This window comes from Uranotaenia lowii, chromosome 3 (assembly GCF_029784155.1).
Source record: "Uranotaenia lowii strain MFRU-FL chromosome 3, ASM2978415v1, whole genome shotgun sequence".
NCBI lineage: Eukaryota > Metazoa > Arthropoda > Insecta > Diptera > Culicidae > Uranotaenia > Uranotaenia lowii.
In genome coordinates this window covers 313,372,074-313,399,573 of record NC_073693.1, presented here as the reverse complement: position 1 = coordinate 313,399,573, position 27,500 = coordinate 313,372,074, and the positions used below count along the sequence as shown (strand labels likewise).

Below are 27,500 nucleotides of genomic sequence, written 5' to 3'. Positions count from 1 at the left end.
GGCTTTTTGTCATCAGAAGATAAAGAAACCACTTATTTACAATTCTTTCGCATGTATCCATGCATTTTTTTTTAATAAGTAAGTATTGTTTAAATGAGTCGGCACACTGTTGCGTCTTTTGTTCAAGTGTTGCATTCAAATACTATAAACTACACATTCCATCGTTGTTTTTGATAATAAAATTTTTAAAATTGTTCCAACAATGCATCCTCCCTCGCCACTACTGTTCACTTATCACCAGACTCAACGTGGACATTACCGTAAATCCTAATATCACCGCTATCAACTGCAGAAGGCCAATCTGTCGCAATCGTGCATCGTTCCGCTTTCCACGCTCCCGAGGAAGAACTTCACTGACCGTTACGTAAAGCAGGGTGCCACCGGCCACGCCCTGAAGGATCGGTATCACCAGCGTGTTGAAGGTATCGCTCAGGTTGTCCATCACCATACCAACTGCGATACCGGCTACCGATCCAACCGAGAAGATCAGTATCTGTATGATGTGGGAGCACCGGTTTCGGCTTCCGTTGGTGCAGATTTCGACTCCCAGACAGAATGCCACCACGTATTTGTGGGCACTGACTGCTCCCAGCAATAGCAGTACACCTGGTGCCGTACTTTGGACACCGATGGCTAGACCTTCCAGCAGTGAGTGCACTACCAGGGCTAGGAGTAGACTGAATACGCCGGTTGCTTGTTCCCCGGTTCCGGCAACCATAACGTGGGGATGCTATCATCGGAACAACTCATGCCCAGGGTGTGGGAGTGGCCTGCACCATCGCTTTCTGAAGGCCGTTGCGGGGCTTGAATGCTTCATCTCTGCAAAGGAAATAGGTTTTCGTTAATTCGTTTCATAAAATTCTATGCTAAGAAGACTGCTAAAAAGAAAAAAACATAAATCGATCAATTATTCTTATAAATCTGAGGATTTTTTAGGTTCTGTGTAGATCGTTGCTACACGGAAAAAAATTGCATGGGTTTTTCAAACACAAGTTCACGATAATTTTACTATATCCATCATTTAGTATTTTCAACCATGATTTAGTATTTTCTACCAAAAATCTGGGCGATAATACTACGACATAGTATTTTTACTATGCGAACTTTGACAGCTCATAGTAATTTCTTCGTGTCTAAATTACCATGCGCATGATATTTAGATTTTGCACGATTCGTGTGCTTGTAATTACTATGCGCATGATATTTTTGACACATCGTCCAGTCGGTTGCAGTTTCGGTACCAGGAAAAAATAATGTTGCCCCGCGGGTACGTCAATTTGGAATCTCCGGCGTGAATAAGTGTTTCGGTCGATTGTGATGTGCACCTGGGGCAGGCCTCACAACACTGATGTGACCAGTCGGCTGATGACTAATGCCCCGGCGGAGGAGGCAAACCAACAAGAAACTGTTGCTGTTGACGAAAAAGCCTCAATGAGCCTTCAATCCGACGCACCCCGAGCCGAACAACATATCGGTCTGGTTGGAAATGCTGTTTTCAGGTTAGTGAGATTGTGTTCTTTTTGTTTCACATTTTTTCAAATCTTGTGTAGGCAAAAAAGTTTGACAGTTTTTTTTTTTTATTTATTTTAGTTCAGCGAATGCTGTTCTCGAGTTCCCCAACCGTGGGAACCTCCCTCGATGGTGTATCCAGTGATTATTTCAGCAATTGGCCAACGTCGGAGGACAATAATAGGACGAAGGATGGTAACCGGTGAACTGGCGCACTTTAAGCGGGACGCAGTTTCACCACATCTGCCGGTCCGGAAAATGCATGCAGTCTTTGAGGTGAGTGAAATTTTGTTTTTTTTAACTAATTTTTCTACTGCCTTTGGGATACGCAAACTGAACAGTTTTTCTAGTTCCTATAATTAATTGTTTCCCTGTTTTCTAATTTTCATTTCAGGCTCTAAGTGTAATCAGAAAAGCTGTAAGCTTCGATGCAACCCCAGTTTCCCGACCGTGGAAGGTCGTAAAATCATAAAATGAGTTAAAAAATAAAAATTTTAATTGGTAACAAATGGATTTTATTTACAAGCCTTTATATCATGCCGCATGGTAATTTTGTAAAGTAGACCATGATACGATACTCCTTTTAATGTGTTATTTCAATAATGGAAAATTGCACTTTTACAATGCTCGAAGAAAAATAACTCATTCTATCATTAATAGTTTTACTACGAATGCAGTCGAAATTACTATGCGCAGCCAAAATTAACACAAAGTAAAATTACTATGTGCATGGTAATATCAAGAACAAAACATTATTGACTCAAAAATATGGTTGCGTGTTGTTCATTTAAACCACGGATTTAGTAATTTTACTATGCTTTTTTTTTGTGTGTAGAGATAGATTGTGTTCAGTTCTCTATAGAGAAACTGCAATACATACCGCAGTAACACTTGATTATAAAACATCGTTTACAAATGACGTATCTGGCAAAAGCTCTCAATCTGTTCATGAACTATTATTTTACTTAAAGGCCTAGCAAAAGCCTTCGAAATGGTATCTCATGAGAAGCAACAATTTTTCATTGTCTGGACTCTGGGTCCATAATTGAATTGATAAAATCGTACCTTCAAGGAAGTTCTCAGACCTATTTTAGAGATGATTTCTTTCGCGATTTAAGCCTTTTGAATCTGTAGTACCATAAGATTCAACCATAATATGCCAACAATTGGGGAATTATCTTTTTAAAACAATTTGCCTTTCAATCTAGAAAAAACTAAAGCATTGTTGTTCAGCAGATTAATTGGCAAAAAAACCGACCCAAATCGGTAAATTTGAAGAAATTTCTTAAACAGCATATAAAAACGTCCTGTGATAAAAACTCGCGGAAATAGAGTCGAAAGAACAGCTCGTGCGTGATAAAATCTAGTGCATCATCACGAGAACAAGGATCTCTCGCATCGTTCCATCGCCGGATTTGGCCTTATGCAACTATTCCAAGGAATAGCTGAAGTGGTATGCGAACAATAAGGTCAATTTCATGCCGAAAATGTTCAACCCTCCCAACACTCCGGAGCTCCGCCCCATCGAGAAGTACTGAGCGATTATGAAGCAGCACCTTCTTAAACGGCCTAAGGTAGTGAAGAAAGTCGAGGAACTGGAGAAAGTATGGGTTTACATGCAAAAAACGGTTGATTCACAGATTGTGCAGAATCTTATGGCCGGGGTTAAGACCAAGGTGAGGGCATTTTTGTATGGACTGTAAATAGAATACGAGTTAAATGGGAAAATGAAGTTTAATAGCTATTTTTCATTTCCTGAAAATTTGATGACAATCGGATGAAAACTCGAATTTTGCGAATCAATTTTATGTGTGGCAATTTCATCGTGGACACCTTTAGTTTATTTGAAAAATGATGAAGAATGGAATCAATTAATTTTGTTCCGATATTTATTTGAACTCATAGGTAGGGAAAATAAGGGCATGATGGCCACACGAAGCAAGACTAGAATATATATGTAAAATGTGAAGATTTGATTGACTGAAGGCTAATATATAGGGTAGGTGTACCCTCCTCCGTCGTATCCCTCTGATTCGTCGCAATTCAAGAATGCATGTTTTAGAGCCGAAAAATCACTTTCCACTTTAATTTGCTACTTCACATGATAAACTTAAGCTTGTGAATTTATTTTCTATCACAAATTTGTCACTTTTAAAACTATTTCTTAATTTATTTGATATTGAAATCGCGAAGTGAATTGAATTATTGATGCACTCCGCCATATTGTAAAACGAACTTAGTGATCCCCCCAACGTGTTTCTTTATTTTATCGCTTCTTGTCAATGCATATAACGATCAAAATCATAAAATTCGACAGAAAAGTGTTGAAATAAAATTAAAAAAATGATTTCAAACTAAGCTGATCTATACAAATTTGTCAATATTCGATTGAAATCGAATCGCTCGGGCCCCATAATTCGTCGTAATTTTGCGACAGGAATAGGAAACCGTTTTGCAAGAATTGGAATTAGACCGGTTCATTTTTACTATTTTTTGCTGAACACAGTCGGACTCATAGAGAATGAACATAATAATGGATTTCCAAGAAATGACAACACAATACAGTAATTTTGTTTATTTTTAAGCTAGGAACTTGATGCGCTGGGAGATAAGTGCAAAAAGTCTATTTATATTGATAAATTACTTGAATGTATTCAGCATTGCTTATAATGCATGGTTTCAAATGAACAAAGAATTGATGGATTTTTTAGCTTAGTGGTTGGTGTTTTACAAATTATTTACTAACAGTATCGTGCATAATTTAATAAACGTTTGAGTGCACGCAAGAATATCTCCAACTTTACACATTTCTAACGTTCAACTCCAATGAAATTGTTTCTTCAAAATTATTTCATATTTTTATATTTGATTATTTTTGGTTCTTTTATCTGATGACACTAAACCTTTCTCAAGTGTTTGAAACTTGAGATACATCAATTATTTGAAAATTAGACTTTTTAAGCTTCTTGCATTCAAACTGCAATATCGCACATACGACCAAACGCTTTGCTCTACAGAATGGTCACTGAGAGATCCTTGAAAACTAAAACTAAAACTTCTCCAGTTTTCAGAAATTCTCTAAATGGGGATCAACTCGATGAAAAAATTTCAATTCCTGGACCGAAAACCTCGATTTTTATTGAATCTTTACGATGCATGGAAAAACGATGAAAAAAATTCCCGTTGAAGATCAAAATGACAAGAGAATTTGGATGAATGAATCATTTAAACTTTAAAATAAGAGTTCATGAGTCTCTGGTTTGGATCTCAATACAAGTTTGGATAAAAAATCGGTAGATATGATTTTTTGTACATATAGTCGTTCAAAATTCAACAAAATCAAACCCGCTTATATTCTGATTTCTACCATATAAATTTTAATACTTGACTCATGTTTGCTGCATTTTTATAAATTCTCAGTGAATTTTCAACAAAAGATGTTTTGTCGTTTTTGACATATTACAATTTAGCTTAGCTTAGCTTAGCTTGATTGACTACTCACATCCACCCTAATCATGGAACTCAAATGCTTTATCAACAGTTTTTGAAGTGTGAACTATCTTTTAACAGTTTTGTTAGTTATTCTAAACTTATTATTTTGTATTTTGGAAGAAAACATTTGAATATACTTGACAGTATTTTTAAATAAATGCATTTCAAATTCCACGACCGCAGGCGTGGCTCAGTAGAACAAGTTCCACATCGCCAATGGTTGCTACTCCGTGATTGACCGAGGCCATCAATTTTGTACAAAGGCCAAAAGAATAGTTCTTAGGATTAGAAACTCATTCTCAATGCACAAAACTGATGCTCTCTCTTTGAACATCAATAACGGCGCCGGCCACGTCCTAGTAGTCAATTGATAGTTAGGAAAAATAGAGAAAGGGATGAAAGACATAAATTTGCGCTTTAGGACCGAGGTCACCTCTGCATCCTAGCAAATAATTTGGTTTGGGATTGCAGGTAAAAGGATACGATCTGGAAACACCTTTGACAAGTGCATGGATCTGTTTATTTGAACCTGTTTCACAAATCTCTAATAATTTGCTAATGAAATTCCTAAATGGTATGATCTTCGGCTTCTTCCTAAGAAATAAGGTATTAATTTGATACTCGATACAAATAAATGTTCGAAAAACTTTACGCTTCAACTGGCAAACCGAATAGTACAATGATTACTATGTCACAAATTCCATAAATATTTAGTATCAGGGAAGCTTTCATTGATACGATCGGAAATGAATTTTTACTTTTTAGACGTTCATGTTGCTATTTTATAACAATTACTGATTGTTACAGCAACCACAATACTTTTTATTTATTTTAAAATATGCTCAAAACATATCTTCAAAACAAAAAGCCTGCTTATATGAATCCTTTAAAAACACCTAACTTGCAATCATTATTAGTAGATGAATCATTCTTCTGAACATATCTCAAATCCAAAAAATTACATTTGCCACGTTTTTGACATATTACAATTTGAATGAAAAAAGTCGAAAAGTTTAATTTCAGTTGGATTACTCTACGTCATTTCCCAAAAATTTGAACCCAAACAACGAAATGTTAGAATAACGAAGCGTCAATTTCCGAAAAAAAAAACATTTTTGCAAAAACTTTTATCGCTCGCAAAAAAAAACTTGAATAGATGAGCTGAATCAGTCTAATGCGCATTACACGCATCAACGTGGCGTTTCTTTGTGTCGATCAGGGGTGTCAGGTGTCCTGATTTTTCAGGATTTGTCCTGATTTTCGAGAGGCCGTCCTGATTTTTCAAAAAAGCTTTAAGTGTCCTGATTTTTTAAAAATGACCATTAAAATGTCCTGATTTGTACTGATTTTTGATAAATATTTACACTATAACTAAATTTATTGTTAAATAGTAAGAATATCAAACAAATCTTTATTAAAATAGTATAACCAGCTTAACCAAAGATAATATTTGGTTCAAATGATATTTCAATCAGTCTTCCGAAAATCACTCGGAAGAAACGCTCATGATAGGTTTCTAGTTGGAAACATTCAAAGCCGATTGCTGCTGCCTGTTGTTCCCTAGATAATCGGCAGAGCGACAATGCGAAGTCAATGTAAAAAAGATTCAAAAGCGAGAGCGGACTCGCATCTAAGTCGATCTCTCAAGCTCACTACCTGGTGTATCAGAAGTGATTGAGACACTGACCGATACTAGATCCAATTCGAAAATCCACTCACTCACTCACTCAAACTCAATCAATGCGGCCTTGCATCGGTTCATACTGCCTGCGTACTTTCTGGCAAAGCGGCAGAAACATATGTTCATACGTACTGTCTGCGTGTTTGAATGACTATTTTAATCCTCCCCAACAACAGCAACAACAAAGCAAGATGTATCAGGCAGACAGCATTCGATCATCGATCAGTAAACGAGTGAGTGAGTGAGTGATTGAGCAAGAAAAGTTATTGACTGAAAAAAGAAACTGAAAATCAGGTAGCTCCTCACTCAGTTGAGAATTCCAACTGGAGAAGAAACGTCTCTCTTTCAAATTTTATTTCTTTGATTCTCGGAGCAGCGCTGTCGAACACAATCTTTGCCCCACTGGGAGATAAACCAACCGACAATTTAGGTTTAGCTTTCGCTGTTGAAAACGTTTCAGTGTCTCTCATGAGAATTGAGTGATATTCGGAACACTGATTTCAATATCGTTTGTCGATATTGATTTCAGGCCAGCCAAGGTTCTTCTCGCTTTGGTTGCATAATTTAAGGCGTCTTCAGCATCTGTATTTCGCCTTTAGTTATGCAATTTAAGCGGAGCTGCATGTTATTTTCATCAATTTAGTGGCGTCCTGAAAAATCCAGATTTTTTTCATCGCGGTGTCCTGATTTTTTTCAAATCCACCTGGCACCCCTGGTGTCGATATCCTTCGCCAGGGTTCCCACATGCATAAGAATACACATGTTGACAAAACGCAAGTGTGATTCTGCCTCTCCTTAAATGTCTTACTATTCAGTCTCATTGCTTAGAAAAACATATAGTACTATTAAAAGTGTTTGATGTTCTTTAAATATATGCAATTACTTTGTAAATTTGTGCCATGTAATTCATGAAAAATGTCTGTTTGAATGTTATAAAATCTTATTTTACGGACAATTCCTCGATCATGGCAGCCCAGTCCGTTGGAGAGTGTGTTGGTACAAAATACATTTGCAGGGTGGATTCAATTTGCGAGGTCTAATATTGTGCTGCCTGCAATTGCCTTAGCCAAGCAATGGTACCTAGATACAAAAACGCTACCTTGGGATTTCTTGGCAAGTCTATTTTATTGCGACTCAGATCTCATTCGAACTTTGCAGTTATCCTACGCGGTTGATCCGTGCGAAGTAAATAATCGCATTTGTATGAACCGCAACCGCAAAATTTCAAATCTATCACTCATGAGGGAGGAATAGTTCGAGACAATTTCGGCAGAATTGAATAGAAGGTATTTATAATACTTTGCTGCCTGCAGATGCATTAGCCAAACAATGGTAGACCTGTTTAGAATAAAGCTATCCTAGTTTCATAGCTTATTGCGACTGGTTACTCGAGAGAACTTCTGCTGTTATCCTGCGCGGTTGATCCGTTCGATGTAAGCTGATGCTAATTGCATGAACCGCAACCGCAATATTTTAAATGTATTTCAGAAGAGGGTGGAATAATTTGAGACAATTCCGGTCTCCTTGTACGACGGAATTAGGAACCTGGTACGACAATGGAGGAACTTGAATGAGAAAAATAAATCATAAATTGACTAAGAAGTACGTAATGGATTGATTTCCTACATAGTTTCATAAAACAGTATTCGAAATAAAGTTTAATGAATAAATATTAGTTTCAAATCAAAATGCAAGGCAATTCTATTGAATTAATGAAAAAAGCTTCCTTAAGCCGTTGTCTTAGGTACACTTACCCTACAACAAAGTTTTTTTTCAACGGAGGACTTGTACCGCGCAAAGAGAAACCGATTTAAGTCTGGAATACCGCACAAAAAAGACATTGCTTATTACACGACCGTGGAAACAAGATCGCAGGGGATATGACAAAATGTTAAGGAGATCAATACAAAGACGATTTAACAAAGATTTTTGACGCCATATTGAAATCGAAGATGGCGGCTCTCGTTTATTTGTTGATTTGGTAACAAATCAACGGATCACACGTTGACCCCAATGATCAATTGGATACTAAACAAAATATCAAATGACCACACCGATCAATGCACTATTTGCCCCGTAGTTGTTTTGACGAAGTAGAGTGTAGAGCTGTAAATTCCGTTTTCGCAGTCCTTGCGGTTGGACACTAATGATTATTTATTTATTCCAAAAGCGAAGGATAGTCAATTTTCGATGTCAAGATATTGAAGACAAATCAGGCCCGTGTGACTGCTCGACGGACTTGTAACGTGTCTAGGCTAATGAGATCGCATCGGTTCTCGTAGCTACGAAGGTGGAACGGGTCAGAAAAGTTCAACATACCTCAAAAAACGTCGTTATAATGATTCGATCCTATCAGAGCCATTCTGATAGAAGGGGCTTCAAACTGCCGATGCATATTCCGAGATGGAGCGAACGAGGCTGCAGTATAGGCTTTTCAAGCTGTATACGTCTCTGAAGTCACGCGGAAAATAAAACCCAAACATCGAGAAGCTTTATCAACTATAGGGGAGAATGCGGATACTTGATCCCCCTTTCTTATTTTCATCATATCTTTTTGGGAAAATTTAGGAACTCGCCTTCTTTTGCCTCTACTGACAGCATGTAACTTCAAATTTATATGCTCCAAAAGTTAGAGGGGTACATGAATTCGTAGATGAACTAGAAGCATTTTCGTGAGACTAAAAAAATTGTGATATTTTTTAAGTTACAGGAGACTTGATCTTTCACTTAAGCAGACTTGATCCTTAGTTCAGGGTGCCCTATACCCGAGGCCAAAATCTAGTAAAATCCGAAAATAAAAGGTCCGTTGACTTTTTTTTTCGCAATATTAGGTAGTTCTCATTTCACAGTTTGTGAGTATCAGACAAAGAGAATTCTAGAAGTTTGTCTACTACCATATATTCATTGCATACTTTAAGGCGCAATTTTCTGGTTTTTGGATAAATATAGTATATTGAGTCCCTTTTAACAGATAATTACTGGATAAACATTAGCTATTTAACAAATCTACTGTGTGGTAGCGGCTTAGAGAATACTACCACTGTGACACTAGTCTACGTCGTAAGAGGCGACTTATCCAGTACTTCCCATACGCGTTAGTCATTCTTCAAATGCGACTATCACATTGGGAGGGGGGAACTGGGATTGGTCACAATTTTTGCACATAACATTTAGAGCCACATGTCTATTCGACGTTTTAGAACGAATTGAATTGCTTCAACTTTTGCATTTTCTTTGTAATTTTTGGAGTTTAAAGCCTAGTTTCCTTCAGGGATGATTCACCAATTGTGCTTAAATATTTGCTATAAAAGCACATGCACGAGCTGTTTTCTTCTAATAATGTCATGTTTGTTTGTGGTCACTTTTTGTCATTAATAATTACCATTGGTAGTTGTGTAGCAGTAATAGTAACGAGGCAAGTTGGAAATTGTACAACAAATTTTCAAAATAGCAATCTAGGCCAATTCTTGTTAGATTAAAATGACTCAAACAACAACTTTTGTAACAGTAGAGAATAATATTTGAACATAACGAACTACAAATCTACAAAATATTTAATTGCACTATCAGATCATGTTCGATTTGAAAATTTGTTGGATCGCACTAATAAATGCTAGGATTTCGAAATATTTTTGTTGTGATTGAGTTAAATTGTTTCGGTTGACATTTATGTCCCCTTGAATTTGACGTTGTAAATTTATATTTTAACTAACATTTGTGTATAATTCTTACTATGATGTCCAAGTAATTTGTAGTTCAATAACTTCTTGTCCACAAGCCTCATAGTCAGTGCTAGGAGTTTCAGTAGGAAACTTTAGGAGCATAGGAGGTGTAGGACGAAATCATCACCCGCAATGCTGGCCAAGCATCTCCTAGGCTCCTTCCCCAACTTTACTAACAACGCTCCAAACCCTTCTCACGTTTATGGATGGGGCATAGAGATCTCTGTAAAGTAAACGTTAACTAACATTCCTTCCCATCTTCCCCACACAGTCCGCAGGGTTCGGCCAGGGCACCCTCAACATTTTGAGGGGCTGGTTTTCCATTTTAAAGGAGTTTTTAATCTGAGGCAACAAAATGGGGGACCTTACTTCTATTGGAATTATAAGTCAGGCAGTGTATAACTATCTCGAAAGAGAAGATGTTGCAATTCCGACCGACTGTAATTTCATAAAACGGAGAGTTGTTGCGTAGCGCCAACCGAAGTTTTTGGCAACTTTTCCTGTGAATGCGAAACATAACTTATTGAACCAATATAAGTAATTTCATGATAACCAATGATCATAATCCATTCAGAAGAAAAATATGTCTTTTTGGACTCTAGGGACCAATTCTACCCATAACATACATTTTGGAAAAATTTTCTTGAAAAAAATTGAGAATTTACTTTTGCTTTGAAAATATGGTATTATGAACTCCATATCATACTCTAATGATTGACATCTTGGAATAAACATTTTTAACATAATTTTTTTATTTGAGAAACAGATACAGGAGAGATCGAAGCAATCAGTTGTTGAAAAGTGACGTGTTTTCATCAAGCTGCTGCAAACGCTACGAAAAATTTCTAAAGGTACGAGAATAAGGGGATTATGGAACCTGCGGAAAACAGTTAGTTTGAAAAAGGGGACTCGCTGATTAACGATCTTGGAAAAATATCCGAATTGCACCAAAACGAAGATAAGTATCTTGGAAAACATTTTTTACTATCTTTCTATTACTTTGCCGTTCTCCGGGCAGTTAGAGTCAGCGTTTACATTTTTTTATGTGTAATTTGTACTATAGTGGGTTTTATTCAATCCATATAAAAAGCTTGTGTAGATTGTGTTGCTTATGATAAAATTTGAGACCTTTTATTGTTGCCGGGACTGAGTGGCCCAAAGTTTGGCTAAGTTTTTAATGTGGATTAGAAAGTAAAACGAGAATTCATTTTTCACTGTTAGCAGATACCTTTGACCCGGACAAATAATATGATGTTTTCTGTTTCATAAGTTTAACTCATCATAATGTTCTTAAATCTGTACCAAAACGTTGTGTTACAGATTTCTAGTTATACAAATATACCCAACGCATTTTTGTTACAGAGAAATGTTATGATTCATTATGAGGATAAGATAAGCATTAATGAGAAGAAAACCAATTTTACAACGCATTGCACTAGGAAGTGGTTTATTATATCTTGAAATGATTCTTCCGCAAATAAATTCAATGCACTGGCAAAATGAGAGACACATTAAAGACACAAATAGCTAGCTTAAGGCCCAAGATGTAATCGAGAATTTCCAGAATATTGAGGTTATGAAAAAACGGTTTACTTTAGGTGGGTAAAGATAGAAAATGGAAGCTGTGATTTTTATGTTTACGATCAATTTCGTTTTGAGAATCATATAATCATGTCGGAAGCATAAATGTGTGAAAAAATATCCAAAACTTATTTGCAATAAATCCATCTTACATCTTACGGACAAAACTGACATTTTTTATCATGTTTGTTTTATGTGAGAAACAAAGTGAAACTCAGAAATGAATTTGCTTTATCGATGTAGCAGATTGAACAAAACATGAATGTGATGGGCCCTTTTTATCTAATGAACTTTGTTTTTCAAACTTATGGATATTATTTTAGGAAAATCAAAAATCTCTGTATCTCTGGTTCGGATGATTTGTCGTGAAAATGGATACATTTGCAGAAAAATATTTGAATTATAAGATCACAACACAGTCAAAGTGTCTCCATGATCAAATCCTTCAATCCCCTACTCCCAATAAAATTTTGTTTGCTGGGATGCAGAGGTAACCTCGGTCCTAAAGCATGAATTTATTTTCTATCATCCCTCTCTCTTATTTTCCTCTCTATCCATTGACTACTAGGACGTGGCCGGCGCCGTTATTGATGTTTAAAGAGAGAGCATCAGTTTTGTTCATTGTGAATGTGCTGTCAATCCCAGACACCATTCTTTTGACCTCTGGACAAAATTGATGGCCTCGGTCAATCACGGAGTAGCAACCATTGGCGATGCGGAATTCGTTCTGCTGAGCCACGCCTGCGATCATGGGATTTGAAATGCATTGGTTTAAATGATGATTTCACTCAAGGAATTTATTTGATTAGTTGAGTAAGCATTTCAGATTCAATGATTTAGGGTGGATGTGAGAAGTCAATCAAGCTAAGCTAAGCTAAGCTAATTTTTTTATTTGAGAAACATTTCAAAGTGATAAAAAAGATCGTCAGATCACATTTTGTTAAATTTTTCAAACCGCCGCCGTGGCCTAGAGGATAGCGTTCAAGTCTTCTAAACCAGAGGTCATGAGATCGAGTCTCGTTCACGGCATACATAGTACTCTTTCTGTGGGTTGGTGGTGTTAGCATTAATAAGATGCTAGCCATTATATCCTTGAAAGATGTACGTTTTAGTCTTAAGTAGAATTTAGATCTCTTCAAAGAAACATGAAGTTTCACTGAGATCCTATATGTGTGTGTGTTCGTTTAAAAAAAAAAAAACAATGTTCAAAAATTCGAAAACAAAGTTGAGATGAGATAACTTCATTGTCGTTTTGTTCTATTTGGCACATTTTTCTAGAACATTTGATATTTGTGAGACATTCCTGTTTCGAGATATAGCGATAAGGAATCAAGTATCCCCGGGGATCAAGTATCCTCATTCTCTCTATAGTTTGTATATGTCAATCCTTCATGTGGTTCACACGAGCAATTAAGTGGCCCGAAAGGGAATAATCGGCGGAAATGGGATGCCATTTGCGCGAAATAGTTATAATGGAACATTTACTGCGCTTCAACGCCAGGTTGTTGAACCAGGTAACGAAAAGGTCGAATTGTCTTTGAAGTGAAGCAGTGTTTTCGGGGCCTTTGATTGCGTTGAACAATTTTAGATTATCAGCGTAGGCGAGTTTTAGTCCGTCAAGCAATAGAAGAGCGTCAGTAAAATGAGGAACACAATCGGTCCTAGATGGCTCCCTTGTGGAACCCCGGAAGTAGCAGGGAATTGTCTGGAATACGAAACCTCAGTTCGAACAGTCAGTTTTCTTCCGATCAGGTAGTTACGGAACCAGTTCAATAGGCAACCGCAGATCCCATGACGTTCGAGTTTTGCGATAGCAATTTCATGATTGACCTTGTCAAAGGTGGCGGACAAATCTGTATAAATTGCGTCAGTTTGGATACCCGCTGTAAAACTGTCTTGAACAAAGGCTGTAAATTTCATTAAGTTCGTACAAGTTTAACGCTTGGGCTTAAACCTATGTTGGTCATTGGAAAAATTCTCCATGCAAAATCGTTTATCCTCAAAATGTCGCAAATAACTGAAATTCGCATGCAACCCTAAAATACGAGTCCTATTGCGAGTAGAAGACGAGTAGAAGTCGAATTTCGCTGTTTGCACTATCTTCAAAGCCAAAATATCGACTTCTGCTTAACTTAAAAATGGTTTTAAAGACTAAAAAATCGCATGAAACCTAATATCATCGAAGAAGTTAAATCTAGATAAAATTAAACAAAATTTAATAAACGAGCCAAAAACAGATAAATAAGGAAATTTTTGAAGAAAATAAAACAAAGCCAAACTAAATAAATTGAACGAGGTTCAACAAAATATACAAAGATCAAACACAATCAACCAATGTCCAATAAGACAAAACAAGATAAAAATGGTAAGAATTAGATAAAAATGGTAAGAATTAGATAAAAATGATAAGAATAAGATAAAAATGGTAAGAATAAGATAAAAATGGTAAGAATAAGATAAAAATAGATAAAACTGAAACAATAACACGTAGAGAAAACTAGATCTTTGGAAAACAACCTGATTTTGATTCATAAAAATCTTTTGTCGAAACAAACTCCTTTTTATTTGAAACGAAGGATTTTTTTTAACTAAACACATTTGGATTTTCCAAATTCAAATTCCATAGAACCTCTAGATTCAATAGCTTTAATCTAGAGGTTCAATGCCACAAGTTATTTATGATTAATCTCAAAACTTAGAACATTTTCTCACTGATACTGCGTTGATGGCCAAAAACTGCGAAAATAACGCGTTAATTTAAAAAACAGCGTGTAAGTCGTCTTTATAGATCCTAATCATTTCTCTAGAATTTTTGACGATGCATGAGAAAAATTACAGTTTTCTATTCAATAATCTGTATATAAATTAATTTCCGTGTGACTTTTGATCTACTTATAGCATTTCTCGTCAATTTGACGCATGTTGGTTTTAATTTTCAAAAATAACTCTAAAAAAATCGACAAAGAGGCTTAACGCAGTAGCTGAGATATAACGATTTGAATTGAAAAAGTCCAAAAAAGAAAATTTTTAGTAGAACTGCAATACCTTCAGTCCCACATATTATAAGCATAAAATTTCATTAAATTAAAATCATTTCATAAAAATTTAAACAAACAATATAATCAGATTAAAAAGTTATAGAAGTTGAAAGTATGTTATGTTATGCATATACAAAAATCTTCAGGCGTTGAAGATAAGTGAGGGCATTTTTGAAAAGAAACCTTAAAACCACATGCTGTGTATTAAGCAAATAAGAAAATGTGAATGTTATGTTCTTCATGTAAGATTTTCCGATTATATAAATATTATAAAATTGATATAAAATTAAGATATAGATAGATATCTATGGACAACGAAAAGTACCTATTTCAATAGGCAAAATTAAGCTTTGAAAATGTACTCACGCTTTGTTCAGGAGTTTCGTTTCTTCGCTGGTTCCATAGCCGCGGCCATCCGTATCTCCACCGGTCGAATCCCGGCTAGCTCTCCGGGAGTTGCTTACAACTCGCTCGCTCGGCCCATGACTGTGTGAATGACCCACCCCCAGCAGGTGGCTGATTTCGTCAACGGTATAAATCAGGAAAAATCCCAGGCAAAATACAATCTCCGCGTACTGCTTTAACCCATCGCGAACCTCCGGCAGCATATGCACCAGGGCCGTAGCCAACAGAACACCTGCTCCAAAGCAGAGCAGAAACGAGATGAGGGCCGGAAATCGATCGCGGTTCCGTTGGGCACAAAACAGTGGCAAAATTCCGGACACGAAGCTTCCGATTCCGAGTGCAAATATTGCCAACAGTTTCGCTTCGACTTTGCTCATGCCACCTTCCGAATCCACCAGGTGATGTGCCGATGTGATGTTTTTTACTAGCCCATGCTGAAAGCTCTCCGTTACGCTGCTAGTTAGATCCATTCCGGATTCTGTTTCCGTTAATGCCGGTCCGATGTGCGAAACTAAAATCCTATTAATGGGAGTAAAAAGTCGCTTCTAGACGACGACGTCGAGGACTACAACACGAGTTACACTTTCCGTTATCATTTGTTTATCATTGAGAGCTGCTAGTAGCTAGTCGTTGGCAAAATCTAAAAAAAAAAGTTAGAAAAGATTAGAACAGATATGGTTAGATTGAGGGTAATTGTGGAGGAGCAACGCCACACCGGGTGATAATTGTAGGCCAATGCCACGATAAACGCCCTCGATTGGTTGAGGGATGCTAAACGGTGAGAGATCTAATTTGCACCAAATGTAACAGTAAGTTCGGTGATCATTTGTAACTTTCCTTCCATCGCGCGGGTTTGATGCGAATAACCCTCCGTTTTCGCAAAGCTGATAACCTCTGGTTTTGTTTCTGTTGTGATCGATGATTTCATCTACTTATCAGTTGAATTCCATCGGAACGAAAAAAAAAAGTAATAAAATCAATACCTCCTAGCTCCAAGAAGCGATTGTATTTGTTACTTTTTGCTAATAATGTTCATGCTTGAATCTTTGTTTTTGCATATAAAAAATTTACGGCTTTGTAAATGAACGATATCACCAGCTGAATAGTAAAACACAGAACCACGATAGGGGAGATGAGGGCATAACGAGCACCCGAGGCATAATGAGAACTACGCTTTTCTACGAAAGTGCGTATTTTCTTAAATAAATTTCCATGAGGATTTGTTTCGTACTTCCTATAGTATTAATTTTTCACAAAAAAAGGAATCTCCTTATCATCTTTACAGAGATATTTAAAAAAAACTAGCTTGGTTCTCAAGTTACGAAAATATTATAATTTTTGAGCACCACGAAATAAGCTCTTATGATCTTAAAATAACCTTGATCTATAATGTACGCACTGCAACATGATGTACACATTGTTTCTCAATTTTTACCATCATAAAATTTTTGATTTTTCACTTTTATCAATTTTAAAACACGTTTTTACTTAAATTTGATGACTAGGGGCATATAGAGCACCATATTATCGAGGCATAATGAGCATTTTCTGCCGTAGAATCTAGCAGCGAATTAAAATTGATTTATAGCGCCACACCTTGACTAGTTTTCATCCGACAATTTAGCCTAGGGGCCGTTCACATACCACGTGGACAACTTAGGGGGGGGAGGGGGGTATGAAAATGTCCACGCTTGTCCACGGAGAGGGGGTAGGGGTTTGGGTCATGTCCACGTGGACATACTTTCTTTCAAAATATTTTCTAAAGGTGAATAAATATAAAGACGTTTAAATCAAAATCTAAAAATGACAAAGCTTACCAGTTTAAGTTTAAACAATTAGTAGCTACCTGAAAGCAAGTGATAAATACGGGGAACTGAAATGAAGGGAGAAAATTTGTCAATGACCACACAAATTGTGCAGCCAATGATTAAATTTGTGGTAATTTGTTAGAGAACATAAGAAGGTTTGAGTTGAAATGAGAGAAACCAGCTCAGAGAGAGTGAAAATGTGCTAATTGTTGTAGTTGTGGAATTTTGCAAATGCAAAGAATTCTCTCTTGATTTCAATCCCTTGGATAAATATGACTGGATTTATACTTTTCGTTGTTTGTTGGTTTCTCAGTCTAATATAAACAAGAATGTAACAATACTGTTTACTGCGTGAATAAATATAATAATTTAGAAATTTAAAATTTTTAAAATATTTTATATCAGAAAATTTTTATACGGTTTTTTTTTCAAAATCAGCTATTTCTATAACAAAAAGGCAAAAAGTGGTGTTTTCTAACTGTCAAATTATGGGTATTCAAAAAAAATATTTCAAATCTGTCCACGTGGACATCCGGGGAGGGGGGTAGGGGTTTGCCAAATGTCCACGCTTGTCCACGGAGGGGGAGGAGGGGGTCAAAAATCTCATTTTTCTGTCCACGTGGTATCTGAACGGCCCCCTATTGGTAAGGTGTCGGAGAGGTAATCAAAAGACTAGAGTTAGATTTCTGTTCGAAGTGATTTTTTTCCATTCACAATTCATGGTCGATTTTTTTTATTGTTACATTATACGGCTAGTAGCATCATCCTCCGAACAAAGCACTTAATGTATGAGCGTGCGTGAATTGTTTGTATTCTACAAACAGACCTAGATTATTTTGTTATTGCTTTGTTTGATGAATCTACGACTCACCTGACTTCATCGAATTGAATTCGCTGCTAGATTCCTCGGCAAAAACGCACATCTTGCTCTGATTAATGGTGCTCATACTGCCTCAGGGGGGGTTCTCATTATGCCTCCACAGTGGCTGGTTTTAAGCTTTTGGCAAAATTTTTTAAAATACATTTTTAACGTTTTCATCTAGTTTTTCACGTAATGTAACCTCCATATTATAGCTATTTTCTATGGTTAAACAACTGTTTTCCTTAAGGTGGCCATTATGCCCCCATCTCCCCTAATCAAGTAAAATAACAACACTTATCGAGTTTTGAAGAATAGAGTGGAATAAATACATATATTTTGAAGGAAGCTATTGGCCAGAGAAAACAAATTCTTTCCAGAATTATGACGTTTACGTATATTAAAGGAGAAAACTAGCCCATCTTCGATTAAAAATAACCCTTTTAAAACTAAAGAAAGGGTAATTTCAAACTACGAATCCAAATCAACCATATTGCACACGCAATCAACAGACACACATGAAACGTTTATCCTACAACAAGGGGTGATTTCTTAATTTAAAATTGATTGGTAAATGTACATTCACTTCAATTCAAAAACATAAATTACAATTAAACGGATGACACGCACGCAATTGATAAATATGCACAAAATTATTCATCATTGCGTGTATGTGCAAAAAAAAATCAGGAAAAAACACTGACACCAGGCCGTCAAACATTGATTGGGCAATCAAAATGTTTCAAAACTCAATAAAGATCACGTCATAACAAAAGTTTTGATATCGCAGCGATATGGTGGCGAACGCAAAACGAATTCAAGGTTTTTAAGCCTAACATTAAAACATTTTAAACTCTTGATGGTTAACGGAAGGTTAAAGCTCGTCAAAGGACTGTGAAAGCATTATTAGCTGTAAAACGTTATTAAATATCTTTTTAAAAATTGTCTTAGAACACTTCCGATCCACTTTATAGCCACTTACTTCAATCAAGTTAGCGATGATTTTTTAAACCTTGTCTAAATTTTGGTCTTGAAGACCGAAAATTCGAAGATTTTATTGTAATCTGTTTTTGAATTATATTATGTTTCGTATTTTGTCAGCTGTCAATTGTCGCAGCAGCTAAATAGTCAGAAATAAGTCAAACTTGATTTGATGGAGACAAAAGCTCTGTAATATAGGTAACTGGCCAATAAGTATTAATGTTGGATAAAGTACATGATTTTATGTAGGAGATAACCTCTTACGACATAATGGTTATCTAGTTTTTCAACTTCGTATATTGATAATAGATTCCTTCTTCTTCTTCTTTCACTAACATAGCCAAAACGTGTAAACATCTTGGAAAATGAAAGACCTGTGTCCTTCTTTTTTCTTTTCAACTTTATCTCTGTTACATAAAACATGCATTGCTGAGATAACTACGGCCAGGCCAACCATGTGGTGAATATCGCAAAAGATTCTGGAGCAAGGGGAGGAATAAAGCGTGGAGTTCCCTACCAAACGCTTCAAATGGATTACTTATATACCTACAGCATAATTTAAAAATAGCTACACTAATCAAATGACATTGTGTATTAGGAAAATAATACAATAACAACGTTTAATATAATGGAAAAGTTTGGATCTCACCAAATAAGTCTTGAAAATTTTCGACTCGCCCTCTTCCTCTAGTCCAGATGACTTTAAAATTCCTTCCAAACTCCCCCAACCAGGATTCAGCATTCCGAAACAAAGCACAAACCACTCCCAGAACTACCGCCAGTCACTTAATCTATCATTTTCCACTGTTTAGTTCTAAGATTTCTAGATTTATTTTAATTTAATTTAAAAAAAAATATATGGACGAAAACCAAAACGCGTGCGTTGCCCAAAAGTCATGGCTTACTCCTTATATTGATAATAGATTCCTTTCGAATAAAAATAATTCTAGACTGTTGCAATAATTATACATAAATACACTATAAAGACGTTTGCTGAAATAAAGAAGAGCAGACGCAACGAGATGCTTTTCACGTGCTAAAAATATGGTCAATAAACGTAGATTCAATATTGCTAGCAGCAACTACAAGCGCTACAATCGTCTCTTGTATGCTTAGCACGTCGAGCGTATGCAAAATGCGTTTAAGCACAACCCGAAACGTTTTTGGTCCTTCGTCAATGAAAAGCGAAAAGAAACTGGGTTTCCAACGGAGATGTTTCTGGGCGAGCATAAATCGCCCAACTTAAAACAGACTTGTAACCTTTTTGCCGAACATTTTGCCAGCGTGTCAGTAAATCGCACGCCACGTCACCTGCCATCGTTGAAGACCTGAAGGACGGTTTCAGCAGTATGTTCAATTTAAAAACAATTTACTTCTCGGAGGACGAAATTAAAGATGCTATACCAAAGCTCAAATCGTCAATTTCTGTAGGTCCCGATGGAATTCCGGCCAACGTTCTGAAAAACTGCCAATACCCTGTGGAAGCCTCTCTTGACAATCTTCAACCTGTCTATTCGCACTGATAAATTTCCAAGTGCACGCAAAAGGTCGTATATGTTTCCAATTTACAAGAGATGCAACGAGCACGACATACTGAATTACAGAGGAATCACTTCTCTGTGTTCCTGTTTAAAGGTATAGGAAATTTCTAAGTCCCAGAGACTTTTCACCGCTGCCAAGTCGTACATTTCTTGCGATCAACACGGCTTTTTCCCTGAACGTTCGACAAACACAAATATTCTAGAGTTTGCTTCATTTTGCAACCGTACCATGGACAAAGGAGGTAAGGTCGACAAAGTATATACTGACCTCAAGACTGCATTTGACCACCGAAATTACAAAAACTTAGGCTTGGAGACGTACTTGTGAATTGGTTCGAATCATTTCTCACGAATCGTTTTCTCACTGTGCGACTGGGAAATGTTGAATCTTTTGTGTTCCAGAATAGCTCCGGAGTACCTCAAGGTAGCAATATTGGACATCTCTTGTTCTGTATCTAATACAACGCCCTTCCGTCGGGCTTCAGAATGCTGTATGCTGATGACCTCAAAATTTATCGGAAGATTTGGAGTTACATCAAATTTTGAACAAATTTTTGGAGCGGAGTGAATTGCTTAACGGTCATTGTGGTGAAATGCAATATCATCAGCTTCACGCGGATAAAGAGTCCGCTTACACTTTGAAGAATTCCACGCTTTAACGAGTTTCCGTTGTAAAATGTAGGTGTACTGAAAATGCGTAGCCTTACTCCCTAGCGAAGAAAACGGATTGTGCACAAATGAAGCACTCTGAGCGGTCTTTCAATAATAAAACTAGCTAAGGAAGAAGGTGTGAGTGTCGGAGCAGTTCAACCCGCGTTGGAAAAGTATGGAGAATATTGTACTTTCGCAGATTCCCCGAGGCGCGGTAGGAAACCAGGCACTGCTGACCATACTTACAATGAGCAAGAAAATTAAAGATTACACACAAAATTTTCGAGGCCGGAAATTAGCAAAATTTTGCTCAAATTTGACCAGCTAGAAACTTAGCAATCAATTTAGCAATATTTTTTAACTAAAATTTTAGCAAACGAGTACAAAAGTTAGCCGCCGCAGTTTTTACTCAAATTTCTAGCAAAAACCGGAGAAAAAGATTGCCCGGATCCGTAATTTCATGTTTCTTTATTTTTTCTCTGGAGAATCAGGGGAATGTTTGAATATTGAATAAAATACACAAATTTCATTCACTTATAATTTATTTTTCACATTTTTTATATTTTTTTCACATTTTTCCTATTCTGGGAACGCACCTACTGGCGAGCGAAATGCCATGCCACCTTCGTCAAAGAAAGCACCGGGGTGTTTGCCGGATGCAGCTTGTTGAATTTCCAGTTGTGGTCCTTCTTCATTACCGGCCTGTGGCGCGCTTCATGTTGCGGTTTTATCCTGGTAGAAAAAAAAAAAACAAACACAAAAATTAGAAATTGAGAAATTATAGAATCTGAACACTTTAAGATCAGACCTTACCCTGTAAGCATCCGGTGTCGATTCAGCTACCATTTCGTTGTGGAGTTTGCCACCACAAGAACCATCAGCAACGAACATCCGGAACCGCACTTAATCGCGACAGCTTTTTATTTTTCTCCCTACTGGCGCGGCGGCTGGTGTCTGTGAACAAAGCGGCTGAAAAACCTTCGTTTTACTAAAATCAAGTAAAATGACTTTTTTTATTACTAAAATCAAGTAAATTTAGCTTTTTGCTAACTCAACAGTAAAAAAATATTTTTGCTAACGGGAAGTAACAGCGAAATTTTGCTAAGTGGAGCCCCGAAAGTTATGTGTGTACTACACACAAAACTTTCGAGGCTCCACTTAGCAAAAATGAGCTGTTACTTTCCATTAGCAAAAAATTTTTTTTACTGTCGAGTTAGCACTTTCCCAAATTGTCGTGACTTTTGCTCAATTTGGGTAAAATTAACCAATTTACTACTAATTTTAGCATTTATAGTAGCATGGACTCAAACTTTTAGCCTGTGCCCAAACCGCGTTCTTTAAGTGCTCAAATTTTAGAAAGGCGACACAGGCGGGAACCTGTTAGATTATTCTTGTTTTCATTTTGCACCGCGCGCGGGTAAAACATTTTTGTTCTGCTCCTCAGTTTTTCGTCGTTTGGTTAGAATTTGGATTAGGTAAGTAGTACTGGTAGTACATACAATACTGGTAGATGCAATTAAAAGGAAAAATAGAGAAAATTTAGAAAGCTTCCGATACCTTATTCAATTCATGCAGATCCTCAAATCGGCATCGACTAATCAGGTTTCCGAACTTTTCCAGGATCAACAGCATCTCGTGGGAGGGAATGCTGCTGAAGTAGGCATTCTTCCTCAAGCGGAACGGTTACCGGTTCGGTAACTAGTGGAAAAATAGCGGAATCCTAACGCTGCACATACCGGTACGCGATACCGAGAAAGGAGGAGAAATGGTGAAGCGCAAAACCGAACCCGGAAGCAGCAGTAGTGGTTCCGCCGGGTTGTGTGTGTTGTTGACCTGTTTGGTGGTCAGTGTTTTTACTATCAGGTAACAAAAAATAGACTGTCTAGCTATTATAGTTTTATTTCTATTCTTCTAAATATGAAATGCACTAAACTTAATTATTTCTGTTTTTTTCAGATTTCAGTGGTGAAGATGTAATAGAACGCGATGATGGAATACACTTTTGGAAACCCGCAGAGTGATGCGAACGATAATAAAAAAGAAGATAAAAAAAAATCAAATCTCACTTTTTAATTTTTTGAAAATGAAAACCCTTCATTAAAAATAATTTAATTTTGGATTTCACTCAAATTCGAGCAAACGTTAGAAAAATAAATTTTGCTAAAATTTTAGCAAACAAAGGTTTTTGTTTGCTTGAAAATTAGTAAACATTCAGTCAGGACACATTTTGTTATTTTGCTAAAATTTTAGTTAAAATAAATTGCTAAATTGATTGCTAAGATTTTAGCTGGTCAAATTTGGGCAAAATTTTTTCTAATTTTCGGCCTCGGAAATTTTGTGTGTGTGAATGCGGTAAACTGTCTCGTCCATTCAAAACCACAGATATAATGATTGGCAATATTTAGGTGCCAGAATGTTTACAAAAAAGGTTGCTACTCTTATTCAAACAGCATAACAATCCTACAATCTTTTGGCCTGATCTTGCTTCGTGCCTTTATTCTAAGGATGCAATAAATTGGTATGAAGTCGACAAGGTCACGTGTTTTTCGAAAGACATTAACCCATCAAACTGTTCAGAGATTCGTCCAATCGAAACCTTTTGGGCTTTGACGAAGGCAAATCTGAGGAAATACATTAAACCAGAGGACAATGTTGTAAAATTCAAGTAAGATTGGTCTAAAGTGATAAAAATGGTCGGAGAAAGCCCTCTGCAGAAGCTGATGAGCAGTGTTATAATAAAAAAGTAAGAGAACTCGGCTACCCTACAAAAACTAATGCTAAATGAATTTTAAATTGAAAGAAAATACTTTTTGCAGTATGTTTGAGAATAAAATGTAAAAAAAAACTATTTTTCTTTTATGTAAGAAAGTATGTGTATTTATAATTTTCGGAAGTCTAAATGTTTATTACTTATTTCGCTGTTGAGTTTACAACTGGTTTAGGTAAACTAAATAAAAGCAAGGATTAATGTTTAATTTCATGTTTTGACATTTCAAGCAAGTGTGCGTAAGAAATGTCAAAAACAACTCTATAACACAGATGCAGTCAAAACCATTTTCGAAACGGCCAGTACAGTTCATTTTCAAAATACCTGTTAGAATCTCCAATCAAAAACAGTGAAATTAATCGTTCGTTTAAGTACGAATTAGCTAACCTCACATATTTCAGTCAATTTCCACAACACAAAGCCGATGTTCTTTACTCAAAATGACAGTTTCACTATTTTGAAAACCCCAATTAATACAAGAAAACACCGTTTTTGTAAGTACACTAAATTTTTATATATAATCCAACAATTGTATCACACACTAAACAACTTTAAAACCAATGAAATCAAATTTATGTAGGTGAATAGATAAAATATAAAATGGTCGTTAAAAGCTTAGATTATTATCAAAAAAATTAAATGCTCCAGGAACATAAAAACTTTATAAGTAAAATGCCTTAATAAAACCATTTGTAAATAAAAAAAAAATTACTGAACATTCAGTAAAATTTTACAAAATAATGGCGAAATATATTACCGAATACTCGGTATTGCAAAGTTCAAATCGTTTCGGTTGTTTTTAATCGAATCATGGGTGGCAAAACTCCTCAGATCGGCTTGTCCAGTGAAAGAGAGTGTGCAATTTTTTTGGTCTGCTCCCCCAATCGGTGCGGGGAGAGATAAATCGCACTGAAATAAAGAGTGAGATTGTCAACACATAAGAGTGAGCGAGAGCATTCATATCCGCTGATGAAGAGAATTCCCTTCTCCGGAAATATCTGTTGCGCAATGTGCTGAGGAGAATTCGAGAGCTAACTCAGTTTATTCTTGGTACGTTCACGAGAAAAGATGCTACTTTCCGAATCAAAGCTCCCAGCGGTGTCCTGATTTTCTAGAAGCCGTCCTGATCTTAATTGCAATTGATTTTGCAATAAAAACAGTTTAACCTCTTAAACCAATTGTAATCTTCGGTTCAAATGATATTTGAACGGTGTTTTTCGGTATAAACTAAAAGCCACCTAACTTCATATCTCTTCTACTGCATAAATTAAGGCGTATATTGCACTGCTATTTCGCCTTAATTTATGCAATCTAAGAAGAGCTGCATTTCATTTCCACCAATCTACTGGGGTCTTGAAAAATCCTGGTTTTTTTTCTTCGCGGTGTCCTATGATGAAACCACCTGTCACCTCTTCTTCGAACGCTACCTTTTGCAAAAAAAAATTCAGACATGGTAGCGGAGTAGAAATTGTTTATATTTTTTCTACGTTGTGTGGTGGGAGTCTAAATATTTTTTTCCTTCTTTACTCTGAGGTGTATGACTGAAACACAGGGCGCTCTTTGTTTAGAATTCTCTTTCTCCCACTCGGATGCAAATGCTCTCATACTTGCCGTCCGAGTCACTTACAGCTCGTGTAAACTCGGGTAACAAGTGGAGCACGATCAGCGAAAGAGGATTACACTCGGAAGCCGAACTGAAAACAGTGTTGGTTTCTCCCGGCTCTTTGTTGTTTGAGAAGAGCCGACCAACCCTGAATCGAATAATACCCTTCATAATCACAGTCGAACCGCTCATTATAAAAAAAACCGAACTGATTAAAGGACTCCACATGTTGAGAATTCGGTGAAAAAAATATCAAGTGCGCCCCTTTCCGCTTACTGTGCTTCTGTCGGATTGTGCAGGAGGAAATCTACTCGAATTCATAAAAATCTCTTCAATAAATGTATTAATCTTTTTCATTACAACATCGGTCATTCCAAAATAATACTGCTCATGAATTGGAGAGAATTTGGATTTCAATATTCCAATGGCTGATTATGACGTTGAAAAAGAGCGAACTTCCGAAGTAAAAGTTAGAGGTGGTGTAATAATATTAGCAGTAGCAAATATCCTGTATGACAAGCATTGTGAACCACCTTAAAATCCCATCGACCGGTGTGGTTCATTGGGGTTCACTCGAAACCCACTGTTGAATGTGTTTCCTCAGCAACACCCAAACAGAACACAGGGGATTTATCCATGAGTGAACTCGAGGGGTGTTGTTTTGAATTTTCTCTACACTCATACAACCTCAGTCTCTTCCATACAGGCGGCGGCAACGCTATTCAAACCGTATGGAGCACATCTCTCAGATTTCCCCTTTTTTTCCCCTCGTTTTGACAGATTTAAGCTTTTTTCCTCAGATTTGAGCTTTCGTCTCCTATGCTCTCAAGGCAAAAAAAGCTTAAATCTGAGGAAAAAAAGCTTAAAACCGAGATTCACGACCACTTATTTAAAAGATGTTGGTCGCACGATACATAGACAAATCGTGTAACGTTGCAGCCATCTGCTTCCATATGCTTTGTGTTTTCTTTTACGATCATCATGGTCACATCAGATGGCTGCAACGTTACACGATTTGTCTATGTATCGTGCGACCAACATCTTTTAAATAAGTGGTCGTGAATCTCGGTTTTAAGCTTTTTTTCCTCAGATTTAAGCTTTTTTTGCCTTGAGAGCATAGGAGACGAAAGCTCAAATCTGAGGAAAAAAGCTTAAATCTGTCAAAACGAGGGGAAAAAAAGGGGAAATCTGAGAGATGTGCTCCATACGGTTTGAATAGCGTTGCCGCCGCCTGGGTCACATTTGTCAGAACAGAGCACAGTTTTGGAAACGACGACAAAGATGACGACTTGCGATACGATATACTTGCTCGCTTCGCTTGCCTGCTTCGGGTTTATTATCAAAATAATGACCAGGCCAGGCGGGGATTCCTGGATATACACATCGTTGCGCCCGTTCGAACTGGATCGCGAATTTATGCGGGTTAAACCGGTTTTGGCTTTTGGTAAAAGTAATATTCTAAAGAAATTTGCATTTCTTATTTTGCTCATCTTGGCTTTGAACCAATCGTTGGAATGATAAACATGGGGATTTCCAAAACACTCGCACAGCTTTTATGATACGATTCTATACTAACCTTTTCCGTGTTCACTGCGAGAAATGAGTCGATTCCAGTTCTAGATGACAATAATCCAAACTGTGCACTCAACCTTTCGAGGTTTACATGGTTACTTAACACCGAAAACAGTAGCACTTTTGGGTACGTCACACCAAATGGAGCCAAATGGGAGGTTAGACTTTTTGTGATTATTGTCGTTTCATCACCACTGTTTTTCGCAAGAAAGTGATGCGATGGCTCTCTGACTCACTTGACGACTGTGACTGACTGAGAATCGAGCGAAGCAGAGGGAAGGTAGAAAATT

General features: G+C 36.8%; 1 protein-coding gene and 1 long non-coding RNA gene across 2 annotated transcripts; one reads left to right on the top strand and one right to left on the bottom strand.

The window, feature by feature from the left end:
* Positions 1-62: 62 nt before the first annotated feature.
* On the bottom strand, positions 63-27,500 carry LOC129757829 (zinc transporter ZIP3-like). The gene is given in 6 exon segments (XM_055755152.1): positions 63-723; positions 726-811; positions 6,811-6,833; positions 14,947-14,953; positions 15,390-16,068; positions 27,215-27,500. Coding segments are annotated over 5 exon segments (1,128 nt in total). The 5' UTR covers positions 15,899-16,068; positions 27,215-27,500; the 3' UTR covers positions 63-220.
* On the top strand, positions 22,535-23,310 carry LOC129757830 (uncharacterized). Its single transcript, XR_008739820.1, has 3 exons — positions 22,535-22,743; positions 22,889-23,131; positions 23,225-23,310. It is a non-coding gene; the product is annotated as an uncharacterized LOC129757830 (long non-coding RNA).